This window comes from Orbicella franksi, chromosome 9 (genome assembly GCF_964199315.1).
Source record: "Orbicella franksi chromosome 9, jaOrbFran1.1, whole genome shotgun sequence".
In the NCBI taxonomy this organism is placed as follows: domain Eukaryota; kingdom Metazoa; phylum Cnidaria; class Anthozoa; order Scleractinia; family Merulinidae; genus Orbicella; species Orbicella franksi.
In genome coordinates, this window is record NC_138153.1 from 18,513,223 (window position 1) to 18,528,663 (window position 15,441).

The 15,441-nt window shown below is 38.3% G+C and overlaps 1 protein-coding gene and 1 pseudogene across 2 annotated transcripts in view; one reads left to right on the plus strand and one right to left on the minus strand.

Annotated features, from left to right (window-relative positions):
* Positions 1-3,004: 3,004 nt before the first annotated feature.
* On the plus strand, positions 3,005-8,573 carry LOC145498529 (uncharacterized; annotated as a pseudogene).
* A 4,521-nt stretch (positions 8,574-13,094) lies between these two features.
* The window catches only part of LOC145497821 (uncharacterized), a 31,796-nt gene continuing 29,449 nt past the window's right edge, over positions 13,095-15,441 (minus strand). For both annotated transcript variants that reach the window (XM_081477689.1, XM_081477688.1), the window contains 2 exons: positions 13,777-13,979; positions 13,095-13,379 (listed from right to left, as the gene is read on the minus strand). In XM_081477689.1, the coding sequence (XP_081333815.1) occupies positions 13,218-13,379; positions 13,777-13,979 (365 nt within the window). In that variant the 3' untranslated portion in view covers positions 13,095-13,217. The remainder of the gene's footprint in view (positions 13,380-13,776; positions 13,980-15,441) is intronic.

Below are 15,441 nucleotides of genomic sequence, written 5' to 3' on the forward strand. Positions count from 1 at the left end.
TCTTTCCACACTGAACCAGTCTACAACGAAAACAGCCGGCTCGTGCATATCTATTCAGGCCAATATCCGTGCTTCGTTAAGAGTTTTAAACTCTACGTTTAAGGAAAACGAAGCTGGCGGTGGCGGATCCCTCTTTGTCGATAGTCCTGATGGTTTTTTAGACGTCAACCTTACTAATGTTATATTCGCCAATTGTGGAGCAAAGAAGTAAGGATGTGCAGTGTTAATTAGAAAACCCTTCTGGCGTGGACATCATAATCAATGAAGTCCGCAGAAACTAAATTTGAACCTTCGAAATGTAACCACTAAGCAATGGAACGTTACATATTCCAACTGCACAGCTGTCCATGTTTTGCTAAAAAGTGGAAACGTTATAGCAGAAGAGTCCATGTTTCATAATTATAAGAAAACACGAACGACACGCGACGGTGCTTTCCATGTGTTTAACACTGGAGGTGAAAGTAATATCGCCGTTTCCAAATGCAGTTTTAAACACGCAGCTCTATCATCGAGGACAGGGCTCATTATCAAGGTATTTGCTGAGAACGGTAATACAGGGATCGTAACGATAGCAGGCAGTTTGTTAATAGACAATGCAATTGTAAAGAACAAGGAAGCGCTGTTTACAAGTCCCAAATACCGCATTAGACTGGTTAACATCACATTGATCGCGTTTCGTTGCGGATTTTGCGGGTTATCATTATCTCCTCCAAATACCTCATTTGTAGTCGATATCTCTATTAATAATTGCACTTTTATAAATAATGTGTATGATGTAAAGTTGGCAATCTATGATCCAACATTTGCCAAAGTCCTTATCAAAAACACTCTTTTTACCAGCAGTAGTAATGAAACAGTGAAAAAAAGTTGTGAAAACTATACCTCTGGTCTCCTTATTCCACCACTTAAACACAACATTTCTTCAAGGGCCGTCATCGAGCTTGATAACAATACATTCCACTCCAGACCTTCGAGTTATTTGGTTCTTTTCTTTGAAGGTCAGAAAAACGTGACAATCAGACGTACGATATTTCGTAACTGCATCAGTGCCCATCGATATAAGTGGTCTCACTGTAAAAGGAGTGGGATTTTTTACGAGGCTCCTACTGGAGCTATTTCAATTTTAACAAACCCAGACAAACCTCGGATTTTGGGTTGTATTCACGAAGATTGCCCCAAGGATATTTACCCATCATCGACATACGGCGGTCGTGTGGTATTTGAAGATAGCATCTTTGTGAAAAATGTAGGGTTGGATTCTGGAGCAGTTTACGTCAGAAACGGTTTCACGACATTTCGAAGATGCACCTTCCGCAACAACTTTGGCATTCGAACTGGACATATCTATTCCGCCTATGGAACTGGACAAGTAGATTTTAAAGATTGCTCATTCGCCACAACAAATAACGGAATGACAATTTCTAAACTCTCTACATTCAATAAACCTACTTTCCTATATTCCGATAGCGGAGGTCCTTTAAATCTTAGAAATACATCTATGATCTCGAATGACTCAGACAGAAACTCCTTTCCCATGCTCGATATATCCAGTGGAGGCTACGTCGGCATGGACGAAACATCGAAGTTGCAGTATAGCGAAGGACAACAGCTTCTATTAGAAAATGCAATACACATCGTATACAAGGACAAAAAGGGAAACTTATGTCCATTGAATGTCACAGTTCTAAAATATTCTTGCACATCCTACCCCGCTGGTTATTACAGCCTCCAAAAAGGCACATCACGAGGTTTAGTTGTAGCTGCTGCTGTTGAGTGTCTGCCATGTCCGTTTGGAGCCAAATGTATTCAAAGTAACATAGCTGCGAAACCAAACTTCTGGGGCTACCAAGATTCAAACTTTCCACCAGCACTGCAATTTATTGCTTTTCCAGAACATTACTGCCCTTCTGAAGATTCACAACATTACAACAGTTGTGACAGCAACAGAAATGGCACCCTCTGTGGACAATGTGGGGAAGGATTCAGCGAAACTTTGTTCTCAGCTGAGTGCCGAAAATCTGCAAAATACAACAAATATACTGTGTGGATCCTGACAATATTGCTAGCAGTTGCATTGGTACTTTATCTTTTAATGAAGCCTCCAATCCTAAATTTCCTTGGAACCCAGATCTTATGGTTTAACAGAAGGGTAGAGAATCAGTCAAGAGATGACTTGGGCGTCGTTGAGGATCCGCCAGAGCATTTAGACAGTGGATATATAAAAATTACCTTTTATTTCTACCAAGTTGCTGAGCTCCTGATGGTCGGATCTATGGAAGAATGCTTTCAGAAGGTACCGGTTATGTACTTCTTGATTGCTGCTTTTAATTTCCAGGTTCGAACCCTCAACAAAGGAATCGGATGCCCTTTTGTAGGGTTAACTGCGGTCACAAAGCAGTTGTTACTCTCTGGTACTGTGTTCTTGGCAATGTCTGAAGTTGTCATCATTTATGGCGTCCATTCTGTGATAAACATGATAAGAAGAAAAGAGAAACCAATCCTCATCCATTACATGGCGGTTATCATGGAAGTATTGCTGCTGGGATATGAACGACTAGCAGAAACGTCTCTTACGCTAATGCGCTGTGTTTCAATAGGACCTGGAAAGCGGCTTTTTATTGATGCAAATGTCCCATGTATGGAGTGGTGGCAGTATCTCCTTCTGGCATATATTATAGCTTTTGTGGTTCCTTTCATCGTTGTTCTTTACTGGGGATCGTCCAAGCTCTACAGGGCTTCTGTTACTGCAACTGAGTTTCTTGCTGCGTGCATGATTCCATTGCCATTTCTTATCTACTGGTTTGTTAAAGCAATTTTGAATAGATGAAATGGAGATTCCACGAATGCACAAGTTGTCAACAAAGATGTTTTGGAAATACTTCACGGTCCTTTCCGTGAACCACAGGCTGATGATAAGGGTACGCTCTACTAGGAGAGTGTACTAATTGGTCGAAGATTTCTTCTCCTCGCTTGCCAAGCGTTCATAACAAACTTGATGTTGAGCATGGTTTCCATGGTCAGCGCATACTTCCTGATGACTATTCATCATGTTATAAAGAATCCATATCGTGATCCACTGGCCAACAACGCTGAAACACTGTCTCTCGCTGCTTTGTCTATCATTGCCGTGATCAATTTGGTAAAAACAACCCTGATCTCATATGGTGTCGCTCTTGATGGCCCGGACATACCTTATTTGGAAACCCTGGAGTGGTTTGCGGTGTGCACCTTAACATTTGCCCCAGCATTGGTGTCTCTCTTGGTCAATTTAATCATTTTGTCCCAGCTCGCAAGACTCGTGGTATTTCTAGTCAAGAAATGTTATTACACCTGGTGGCAGTTCCGTTCTCATCGATGGCTCATACAGTAACTGAGAGAACCTCTTGGATAATGCTGAACAGCACAGTGAGGACAATTAAGACATATCTATTGTCAATTTTTCCCCGTTGATTTCTGCTGGCTAACTGTACATGTTTGTTTGATCCCACAATAACTCTTATTGAAGACTGTTCAGAAATTAGGGCATACAAAATAAAGCGAAATGTACGAAAAAAGGCTCTGTAAATAAGTGCGATTGAAACACAAAGTATATGAGATCTTAATCAGTCTCTTTTTTTTTTTTTTTGCACTGAGCATGTAACGGACAGCGGAAGATAGTCTTATTCCTAGCTAGAGCCCATCTTCCCACTATAATCGTAAAGGGATGGTTGATAAAACAGTGTAAGCTGATAATTGATTTAGTTAATATTAGAATAATAAAATATATAAAGTGAGACAAGAAAAATTTGATTCTAAATTTCCGAAAAATGTTTATTTGCTATCCTGAAGAAAATTGTTGTTCTTGCGATTAAAATTCTGAAATTGTTGAAAATGTCTAGCAGTATTCTTATTTTTCTTTCGTCGTACATCGAGATTTAATTGGAGTTATTCGAGGGTGTTAACTTATTGACTAAAGCATTTGACTCCAAGTATCCTTTGCAACCTTTATCTAACTCGTGTTCTCATGGGAGCTTTGTATGGCAAACCAAATAAGACAAATAAAGGCTGCAATTGAGACTATAAGATATTCTAATCTGTACTATCTCTTCCAGGACGATATGCCGAGAAGATATAGTGTTAACAACCCACAGGGCCAAGCACCCGTCTTACATGTGTAGTTCAAATTCAAGTAAATAGGTGCTTACTAATTAATATTAGTGGTCAGAGATCTTTGAAGGCAGGGGCCCAGGAGTGGAGAATTCCCACATGTAAAGGTCTGGGATGCGCTCCTCGTCTCGCCTTGGGCTGTAACTCAAGGATTCTGGTCTCATTTAGGGTGTAGATGACGAAACGCCACCATTTTTAAATGTCAAAGTATATTTTAGGATGCACTCCAAGAAATAATAAGAAAAGAAGACATAAAAAAACGCTCTTATTGTATTCTGATCGGCTAGTAGCAACCGGCCGCCGCGCTAAAAGTTCTCGACTTCCAATTCCTGAAGGTTTTCGAATGAATGAATGTTGGACATTGAGACGTCCGAAACTGAAATCTTCCTTTAATTTCTTGTAAAGATTTTCAAAACAAAGTATTGATCACATGTGGAGATACTTTTTCAACAAGTCAATTAAAATACCCTCTTTAATCATAAGTAGCTGACATAAAGACATTTATTTCCAGGTGTTTTTGTAATGGACCGATTCCGGTTTGATTTTTTTGCTGTAACCCAGTCTCTATCCACATCGTAAATATACTTAATTCGGTATTTTTGTTCATCAGTGCTGCATCAAATTAAATTAAATCAACCTTAAGATCACAATAAAGAGGAGATTTTTTCATAATGCATTGCAAAAAATTGCAAGGATTAAATAGTTCTGAAATGCCTTGGAGACGAGTTACCCAAAATATTTTTTCCGCCATTTGATGCAGACTGTTAAACCACCATAAATATTACCCTAAGCCGATAAAGATGAACAGAAATTTCTACGGGCCCAGCCTACTGCGAGATAATCAAGCAAAACCAGACTAGTCAGTACTTTTTATCTTTTTTTTTAGCTGTGCAGCATCATGGTCACTCAGAAGACTATGTTTCTCTGGAACGAAGTGATTCTAAAAGATATGGTACAATCAGTCACCTATGTCAGTCCATTGCTATTGGAATCCATCAAGTAGACTGGGGCGAACATATTAACCTGGATGGTACTAGAACCGAGCTAAAGCCTTACCATTGCTACTCTTCAAAGGCGCGTGAGCAACACCTAGCTATTGAAATTCAGAAAAGTTTGAGTTTGATTGGTCGTAAATCCCCACCATACATTTCTTGCCCTAATGGCTTGCATTTTGACAAGTCAAGTACTCTGAGAACAACTATTATTTTATCTGTTTTTTTTTTCGGCAAATGCCACTATTGTTTCAGGATTCTGATTTCAAGATTTTTGACTGTTCTTTTCAAGATACCTTCACTGCTCTGAGAATTCACATAACAGATAATGCAAGAAGGCATTTAAATGTTCATGGCTCTTTTTTTCTTTAACAACAACATTTCATGCGTGAAAATAATTTTGTACCACAAAGATTCAAACCAGGATCAACCTCTTGCTTTAAATATCAGCGAGACGACGTTTATGAAACACGGATTTCACAAACAGCGTTTTCCAAGAGGTGTAGTGACCATCCGCTCACAAACCACGCTGCCATCCAGCAGTATATATGTCCAAATATCTTGCTTTAACATCACATCTGTCAATAGCGTGGGTACTTTATGAATCTTGATCTACCATCATCTGTGACCAGCGGCGTTTATGATGATGTCAGACTGTTCAACAATACTCTTTCTGATTTGGTCAAGGCATCCGCTGGTAGAAACATTCAAAGCGTGGTGAACAGTTTGTACAGTTCTAATACAAAGAAAACGCGTGTTAAGTTCAGCAACGTAAGATGTTCTCACAACCATTTATTGCGATGTATAAAGATTCATTCTGAGGAAGCCCAAGCGGAAATCCGCAACTCATCGTTTGTTGGACAGCGTCTTCAAAAGGAAAGAGGGGGAGCGATATTTTTTAACTCGACAGCACACGGGTCTGTGGTCATATTCAACAGCAAGTTTCGTAGGAACATAGCTAAAGGTGGTGGAGCATTATTTGCTCATAGTAGAAATGGAATTTTAACTCTTAACATGACGGAGGTTAACTTCACCGAATGTGCAGCAGAAATTTACGGATGTGCAGTTTTGGTTGGCGACCTTGATTCTCCAAAGGTGGAAAACCGATCAACGCACAAGTTTTATGCCAGCATCAGAGAAATGTTAGTGCGGAATTGCTTTTATTTCCAACAACAATGCTACATTGTCAGAATCTTTTCATCTAATGGAAAGGTGGCCATCACGGAGTCTTCGTGGAAAAACGGCATATCATCAGCACCTAAAGCTTTAATGATATCAAACACAGGTGGCAAAACTGACGTGCTTATTTCTGGCTGCACATTTGTCGTCAACGCTAAAGCACATGTAGCAAGCGCTGTTGGAATCAGAGCCCCTAAAGCGCAAGCTAAAGGGAGCGTATTGATAGAGAACACTGTTTTTTTTAACCAGTGGGTCACAGCTCGAGATCGTCACGGTGGTGCCCTGTGGATGAGTCCCCAGTTCTCCATCAAACTGATAAACGTTGTTTTAGCTTCATTTGCGCGCTCACTCCGAATACTAGGGGTATACCCAAAAGGACCGTCTGATACTCGTCCCTTCCGCGTTTCTATCTCAAACTGCAGCTTCCTTGATAACAGCTTTAATATCTTGGCACATACAAAGGATCCAGCCCGTGTAGAGCTGAGCATCGAGAATACCATTTTCAAGAGCAGCCAAAGGACACACAAAAACGTCGGGCTCTATATCATTATTAGGCCTTTGGGTGTACTAAATAGTTCCAGTGCAGTTATTAAAATTAACAATGTCACGTTTGAATCAAGCCCATGCAACGTTTTGTGCTTGTTATTTAAAGGCAACAAAACGTTTCAAATACAAAAATCAGTTTTTCGAAATGGTATATGTTCCCAACTACATGCGTGGAAAGACAATGTTTACGAGACCTCAACGGGAGCAATGACGATCCTCTCACCTCGTGATAAAGTCGTAAGTACAGGATGTGTTCATCGTATGTGGAGCTATCGAACTCATGCTTTTTTCGAAGATAGCATTTTTGAGAGAAACTTAGGGTTAATCGCTGGCGCCGTGTTCGTAAGCAATGGCTACACAACATTCCAAAGATGTGCTTTCAGAAATAACTTTGCCATTGAATATTCTGGACACGTTTACTCCGCATATGGAACTGGCAGGGTGGATTTCAGAGATTGTCTCTTCTCTTCAACGAAGAAGAACATCACGATAAACGATACTACATTTTACAAAACGACCTTCTTCCTTTCCGAAAGCAGGGGACCTATAAATCTTCAAAATACAACTATGGTGTCGTCTGCTGCTGAAAGTTATTCCTATTCTGTAATTCACATTTCCAATGGAGGCTTCGTATACATAGATGATAATTCGACAATCCAGTGCGAAATCGGAAATAAGCTCGAGTTGGATAATGCGACACATTTTGTATATACAGAAAAAAACAACCGCGTTTGCCGAAAAAATGTCACTGTCTTGAAATACTCTTGCAATCTGTGTGGCCCTGGTTTTTACAGCATGCAAAAAGGGGTATCACGTGGTTTAGTAATCAACAATACTCTCAAGTGTCTACAATGCCCATTCGGTGCCACTTGTATAAGACGGAATATAGCTGCTAAACCAAATTTTTGGGGCTATCCAGTAAATACTAACCCACCATCACTAAGATTCATTCTTTGTCCAGAACATTACTGTCAAAAACCATCATTAGACTCAAAAGGATATAACAGTTGCCAGGGAAACCGAAGCGGCACCCTGTGTGGTTCATGCATTCCAGGATAAAGTGAAACTCTCTTTTCAGCTGAATGCCGCAAAAATGCCGAATGCAATAATTATTATTTTTGGATTTCTATCATTGTGCTAACAACTGGATTGGCTTTGTACCTAATAATAAAACCTCCGATCCTGGTTTTTCTTGGAAATCAGATATTATGGTTTTACCAACGGAAAGCCTATAACCAACGTGATGACTTGGGCCAAAACCATGATCACAGGGATAGAGTATATATAAAGGTTACGTTCTACTTTTATCAAGCTGCCGAGCTGCTGATGGTCAGTTCCATAGAAAACCTCCTTGAAAAGATACCATTCATCTACATAGTTATTGCCGTTTTTAACTTCCAAGTTCGAACCATCAATAAAGGATTGGGATGCCCTTTTGTAGGGCTAACTGCGGTAACAAAGGAGTTGCTTCTTTCAGGTACCGTTTTCCTGACAATGGCCGACATTGCACTCGTGTATGTCGTCCATTCTTTCATCAACATATTAAGGCGTAAAGAAAAACCGCATCTCCTCCATTACTTGGCCGTTTTCATGGAAGTATTGTTGCTAGGCTATGAACTGCTGGCAGAAACGTCCCTGAAACTAATGCACTGCGTTTCGATTGGACCCAGAAAGTGGCTATTCATTGATGCAAATGTTCCATGCATGTAGTGGTGGCAGTATCTCCTTCTGGCCTATATAATAGTTTTTGTGGTTCCTTTCATCGTTGTTCTTTACTGGGGATCGTCCAAGCTCTACAGGGCTTCTGTTACTGTAACTGAGTTTCTTGCTGCGTGCATGATTCCATTGCCATTTCTTGTCTACTGGTTTGTTAAAGCAATTTTGAGTAGAAGAAATGGAGATTCCACGAATGCAGAAGTTGTCAACAAAGATGTTTTGGAAATACTTCACGGTCCTTTCCGTGAACCACAGGCTGATGACAAAGGAACACTCAACTGGGAGAGTGTGCTGATTGGTCGAAGATTTGTTCTCCTTGCTTGCCAAGCGTTCATAACAAACCTGATGTTACGTATAGTTTGTATGGTGAGCGCATGCGTCCTGATAACCATTCATCACATTTTGAAGAATCCATATCGTGATCCACTGGGCAACAAAGCTGAAACGTTGTCCCTCGGCGCTTTGTCTATGATTGCCGTGATCAATTTGGCAAAAGCGACCTTGATGTCGTTTGGTACAGCTATCAATGGCCCAGATATACCTTATTTGGAAGTTCTAGACTGGTTTCAGGTGTGCGCCTTAGGTTTTGTTCCAGTGTTGATATCTATCTTGTTCACTTTTGCAATTCTTTCCCAGCTGGCTAGGTTGGTTGTTTTTCTCATCAAGCTGATTATTCGATGTTGGCAGAAGCTCCGTCGTACTTATTGCAAGCCAACGGCCCAAGAGAGGAGACCTCTTCTAGATATTGCTGCATGAGCAGAACAGTGGCACCAATTCTTAAGACTGGGAGCAAAAACATGTCACTTGTTTTCAAAGCGTTTAATAACGTTGACCATTATCAAAAAGCTTAAGAATATAATGATCAGGCTTTTCCTGGTACACATACTGTTTTCTAATTTGGAAATTGCTCGATGAGGATTTTAGACTTGCCCTTAGGCGTACGTTTGGCGAAAAGAGCATTTTGTGTACCAACCAAATGATAATGAATTTAGGTCAATTAACTATCCTGTTTAGACCGGTTGAAATTTTGACAGAGGTTGATACATTTACACTAAGGATATATGCATGAACTTTCATATACTCACTTGTACATTTATACCAAGCAACAGTGAATTACAAAAAAAAATCAAAGTACCGCAACTACATGTATATAAGCACTCAATAAGAATCCCAAGGGAAGACAGGGTTGAACATGATGTTCAAACCTGTATAAATGTACATCATGTACATTTATACCAAGCTACAGTGAATTTAAAAAAAGTCAAAGTACCGCAGTTACATGTATATAAGCACTCAATAAGAATCCCATGGGAAGACAGGGTTGAAAATCATGTCTTCATATCTTACTCCGCAGTTCATATATACAATATTTCATATATTCACTTGCAAGAATAGTTTTTTCCAGTTAACCTCAAAGAGGAAGATAATAATAAGAGGGCGATAATAATAAATAATAGTATTGTAGACTATAAGCACTGATGAACTGTCAAACAGCCGAAGCATGTCCATCAATCAAAAACCTATAAACATGACCTAGTTTTGTTAAAGTTTACTGCACTAGTGCTCTAAAGCTATTAAGGAGTGTTATCGCGATGTACACGAGCCCAGAGTTTTAATCTCAGATTTATGCAAGATTATGGCCCTGTTTGTTCAAGCCCGACTTAGCTAACCCAAGAATAGAGAGAATTTTGATTTGAGTTTTGTAACTTTTCGGTGAGAGTTCTTGTTTAACGCCTTCCAAACTAAAATGTGGTGTTCCAATTTGATAAAATTCAGAGTAAATACTAAGAACCACTTCAAAAATGGCTACTTTTTCGGTGTAAAATAGAAACCTGTCTCGGAGAAAAGTTATTTTTACGTTGCAGGCTTGGAAGTTCCGTTGGAAATGAGTGCAAAATTGGCCTAAAGTCAAACGTGGAGCTTAGACGGAAGTCTATGATTGCCATTTAATTCGAAAGACGATTTTTGCAATATACTAAGAATCTTAAACTGGTGTTAAAACTCAGAAGAAAAGTTTCCCTGTTTGCAAGGAATTAAAAAATTCTTCCAAGCAATTTCCTATTCTTTATTTGAACTGAAATGTAATGTTTAAGTCACGCATAAGACACCAAATGATTTTTTTGAATTTCTTGTCTCGAGAGGTACCTCCATAGAAAACGATTCAAAATTTCTGATCCCCAAACAACACAAGAGAGGATTCAAAATTTATGATTCCCCAAAGAACACTAGAAAGGCTTTAGAATTTCTGATCTCCCAAAGAACATTAGGAAAGGTTCAGAATTTCTGATCCCCCAAAGAACACTAAAAAGGGTTCAGAATTTCTGATCCCCCAAAGAACACTAGAAAGGGTTCAGAATTTCTGATCCCCCAAAGAACACTAGAAAGGGTTCAGAATTTCTGATCCCCCAAAGAACACTAGAAAGGGTTCAGAATTTCTGATCCCCTAAAGAACTCTAGAAAGGGTTCAGAGTTTCTGATCCCCCAAAGAACACAGGAGAAGATTCAGAATTTCTGATCCCCTGCAGCAAAGCCAGTGTTACATCCAATGTAGCCACATTAAATCATAACATTGAAGACAGGGTTTAGATCTTGCTGCCTGCCTGAACAATGTCTAATCAAAATATTTTTTCTTGATAACAATATTCAATTAGAAATTTTATACAAATATAGCATAATTCTTAACAGATTCCATACACTCAGATTATACTGAGAGAGTGATGAAGAACAAGTTTCTTCACAGCAGTCTATTAATATAAGTAAATGTAAACATCACACATTGCATTACAATGATCTATGCACTTCAAAATTACAGTAGCTGTAAGTCTAAAAAAACAATATCAAACAGTACCTAAGAGGATAGGAAAGTTCAGAATTGACCAAAAAAGTGAGATTACTCAAACTGCACAACTGTAGGCATAAATGCAGACTCCACTTTCTCTGTCAGAATTAGCTCACCTTGTGTGAAGGAAAAATTTCTAACAATTTCTGTTTAACATGGAAACAAGGCACCTCACTGTTATCAAACAAAAAGAGCATTCAGGAACACTACAGTACATTACAGGGATGACAATTTAAGACTGCAATTTACATGTACATTTAAATTTGCAGTTGATACATTTAAGTGGGTCAATGTACTCTACATACATGTATACAGTGTCCTCCAAAAACCTGTTGTCATATAGCAGCGGCCATGGACTTTAGCTTTGCCCAACATGTTTTTACATCTTCAGTCTAACTTTTTGAGTGGGCTACCAGTTCATTCACACTTCAGTTACGCAACCAGTTTAACCATGCTCAAAGGAGAAGGGTGTAGGTAAAATTGTTTTTATAAAGATCTGACAGATATGGATGCAAGTATTGTAGCTAATACTACAAGCAATTCTATTCTTTCTTTTTTAATTTGGCACACTCATCTTGGAGATGTTTCCTGGTAGCTGGCAATAGTTTGCTGTCCTCAGTTAAAGAAGCCCTCCCAAAAACGATCATATCTTATTACTACATGTAGTTTATTACTAACTTCATGCTACTTGCAACTATCTCATTCCTGGTTGATGGATGAAAATCTCTATCTTTTTTCTATCCAAGAGGTTTTGTAGATAGAGGATAGCTATCTTTGGCATGGCTTAAAGTTAACTAATATCTATCCATCAGATAGTTAGGAAATAGATAGACTAGCTAAAAACTAGCTTCCTGTATAGATATTCAACAGATACTTAGATGGCCTAGCTATCCACTAACTTGTCTATCCAAAAACCACCACTACTGTAGTAAGCCAAAAACTAGGCTATCTGAAGACTAGTCCTTATATTGAACAATAAAACACTATCCTATCTGAAACCTACCTCTGCTGTAGTTAGTAAAAAGATAGCCTATCTGAAAACTACCCATCACTCATATCGCACTGTGATAACCTACCCAAAAGCCAGAGATAGTAAAAAGATAGCAGCCATTCTAAAAATTATCCATCACTCATGTACACGTAGCACTTTAATATTAGCCTAGCCAAAAGCTTTCTTAGTCACAGGTGGTGAAAATATAGCTAACTATTGAAAACTCTTCATTACTCATTTATATTGAACTTTGATACCTGCCCTTCAAATCCTAAACCTAAGTGAAATCTCTGTATTTACATAGGAAAATGTATAAATAACTCATAGTTTTATTTACACCTGCTACAGTTGTACATTAAAATTTAATACCAAAAACCAGGTACATCCAGATGCAAAAGGAGGACAAAATCTGGCTGGAAATGAGTTTCCATTATGTTGCGATTTATCACAAAACTTACTTAAATTTAACATATATCTTTCAAAAATCCTGTTTGAAACACTTCTCAGCTACTTAAATTGGAGTCTAGTAAATGTTTACATTCTTCAGTAAATTTTCATGAAATGTAAACAGATTTCACGACAGGAAAAGCACAAAATATTCTTGAAATGAATTTCAAATTTCAATTACTTCAATTTCTTCATGAAAGTATTTTTTTAATTAATTTTATCCATGAATCATGTGTTTTTCAAATTATGGTAAGCCTTATGTACAAATTTCTGGAAGTGGTTAAAAGTAATTTTCCGTAACCTAGCTGTAAATTATATCTGCTGTTCTAAATAACCTCTATTTGCATAACGAAATGCCAATTTATAAAAAAACCCTTTGAAATACTGCCCAATTAAAGAGAACTTCAACCACCCTAATAAAAATAACATCAGTCTTTTGCAACTCAAGTAATAAGTGGCAAACAAAAGGTCTTGATAATGTAATATGCACATCTAACATAACCTCAAGAGCACCACCATCAACCTGAAAATCAAAAAGGTGAAGGATGTTGCTTTTTGATATCTTGTGTTTTAGTTGTTGTATAATAAATACATGTATGCCCACTTGATCCTAGACAAGATATACACTAGCTATATGAAGTATATGTAAACCACATGAGAGAGCTCACATTTATTGCACTTATTGCACTTTTACAATGAATGATTTTCCCAACGCGAAATTGTTCGTATATTGTTGTGTTGAATACAGTTGCTTTCATAACTCCTTTAGGAAATGAACATTTGCATTCACGAAATCAACAAGATTTAACAGTGTGTTAAAGCATCTGCGTCTTCTGTAATCTTCCACGATCAATTTAACCGGCCAGAACGTTTCCAGTATTTCAAGAACCTTCACAAATTACGCAAGAAAATCAGTTTACCTTGGAAAGCTGCAGGGACCATAAGCTTTCTGTAAACCTGACGAGTGTAAGAGAAACCGCCAGCTGCTGGCAAATAGTTTGATTGCCACACTGTTTTGCCGACGAAACTTCATACTTTTCCACCTTTACTGGGATTTGACTCAACTGGAATAACAACGGACATCTGTAAACAACTTGTGACTGCTTTCCAACGTAGAGCAAGGCTATAAAATAACAGAGAGCTTTGTTATCGAATTCTAACAACATTCACCACGATCTTTGCCCGCCATTTTGGTGTTTCCGTCCGATCCCATAATCCTTCGGTGAATCTGATAAATGAATACTTTTGACCAGCAGATTCCCTTTCCAAAGTAGTCGGTTATTTGCGCGCAATTTCGAATCCAACATTGTCAATAGCAGCAAGAAACATGGAATGATTTGTCCAAGTTCAAATGAGTATCTTGATTGCTTCGGTGAAAGAAAGGCAAGTCGCAGAAAAGTAAGTATATCATAATTGTTGCTCAACATTAAAGTTAGCTGCTCAATCTTTGAATCGAAATCAATGTTGTGACTGAAGAAATTTCGTTGTTATATTTATTTCGCGATCACTGAAACACAAGAAAAACGTTTGTTCTCCTGATTTTATTAGCACCCGTAACGAGGAAATTATTCACACGCATTTCCTATGTATGAAATGCTTGCATAATAGCTTGTTAGTGTGCTTTTTGAAGAGGTAACTTAAAGTTTACACTGAATTGATTTGAAGCTACAGATCACGCTCGATACACTTCACTACCGCATTGCCTACATACTGCTCTTTATTCTTTACAAAAGAATACACTCCCGATCAATTGATTAATGAAAAACAATGTTAATTCTATCGCTATTTATAAAAATATTTAGCTTCAATTGCTTCATTGCAGAGCAGAGGAAAAAAAAAGGCAAGAATAGCGGCCGTCAATCCGAAACGAACACATTAAAGCAGAAAACGGAGGTGGCGCAGACGGCAGCTGAGTCCTGATTAAAATTCTTGTTATCTTTGATGTGAACTTTAAATAACAGCTTGTAATTCTGTAGCCTAAATTCATATCTTTTTGAATTGAAAATAAAACCTTTCACTGTCCGGCATGAAACTGCAATTTTTGTCTCGATCCTTTGGCGTGGTTTTAAATCGTTATAAATAATGACCTATCTGTGAATATTTCATTTGTGTACTTTTCTGATGCCCTTTGCTCTGTGATCCATTTTGTCTGTAATGTGTTTAAAGTTACTATCCAATCGTTACTTTTTAGCTATCAGACATCTAGTTAATTTCTTGTGAATTATAAATAGACGGCTATTTCTGTCCTGTCACCTGATAAGGGGGATCAGAAATTCTGAATCCTTTTAAGAATTATAGGTAGATGACCGTTTTGTTCTGATAATTTATGCGCTGGGGGATCAGAATTTTTGAATCCCTAAGTCATGTGGGATCAGAAATTCTGAATTGTTGTAGAATTATAAATCGACAGCTCTTTCTATCATGTTAGCAGATTTGGTGGGGGAGGGGGATCAGAAATTCGCAATACTTTTAGAACCATGAACAGATAGCCGTTTTTGTCCCGTGAAGTGACGGGGATCAGAAATTCTGAATGCATTTAGAATTATAAGTAGATGACTGTTTTGCTCTGACGGGTTGTGGACTGG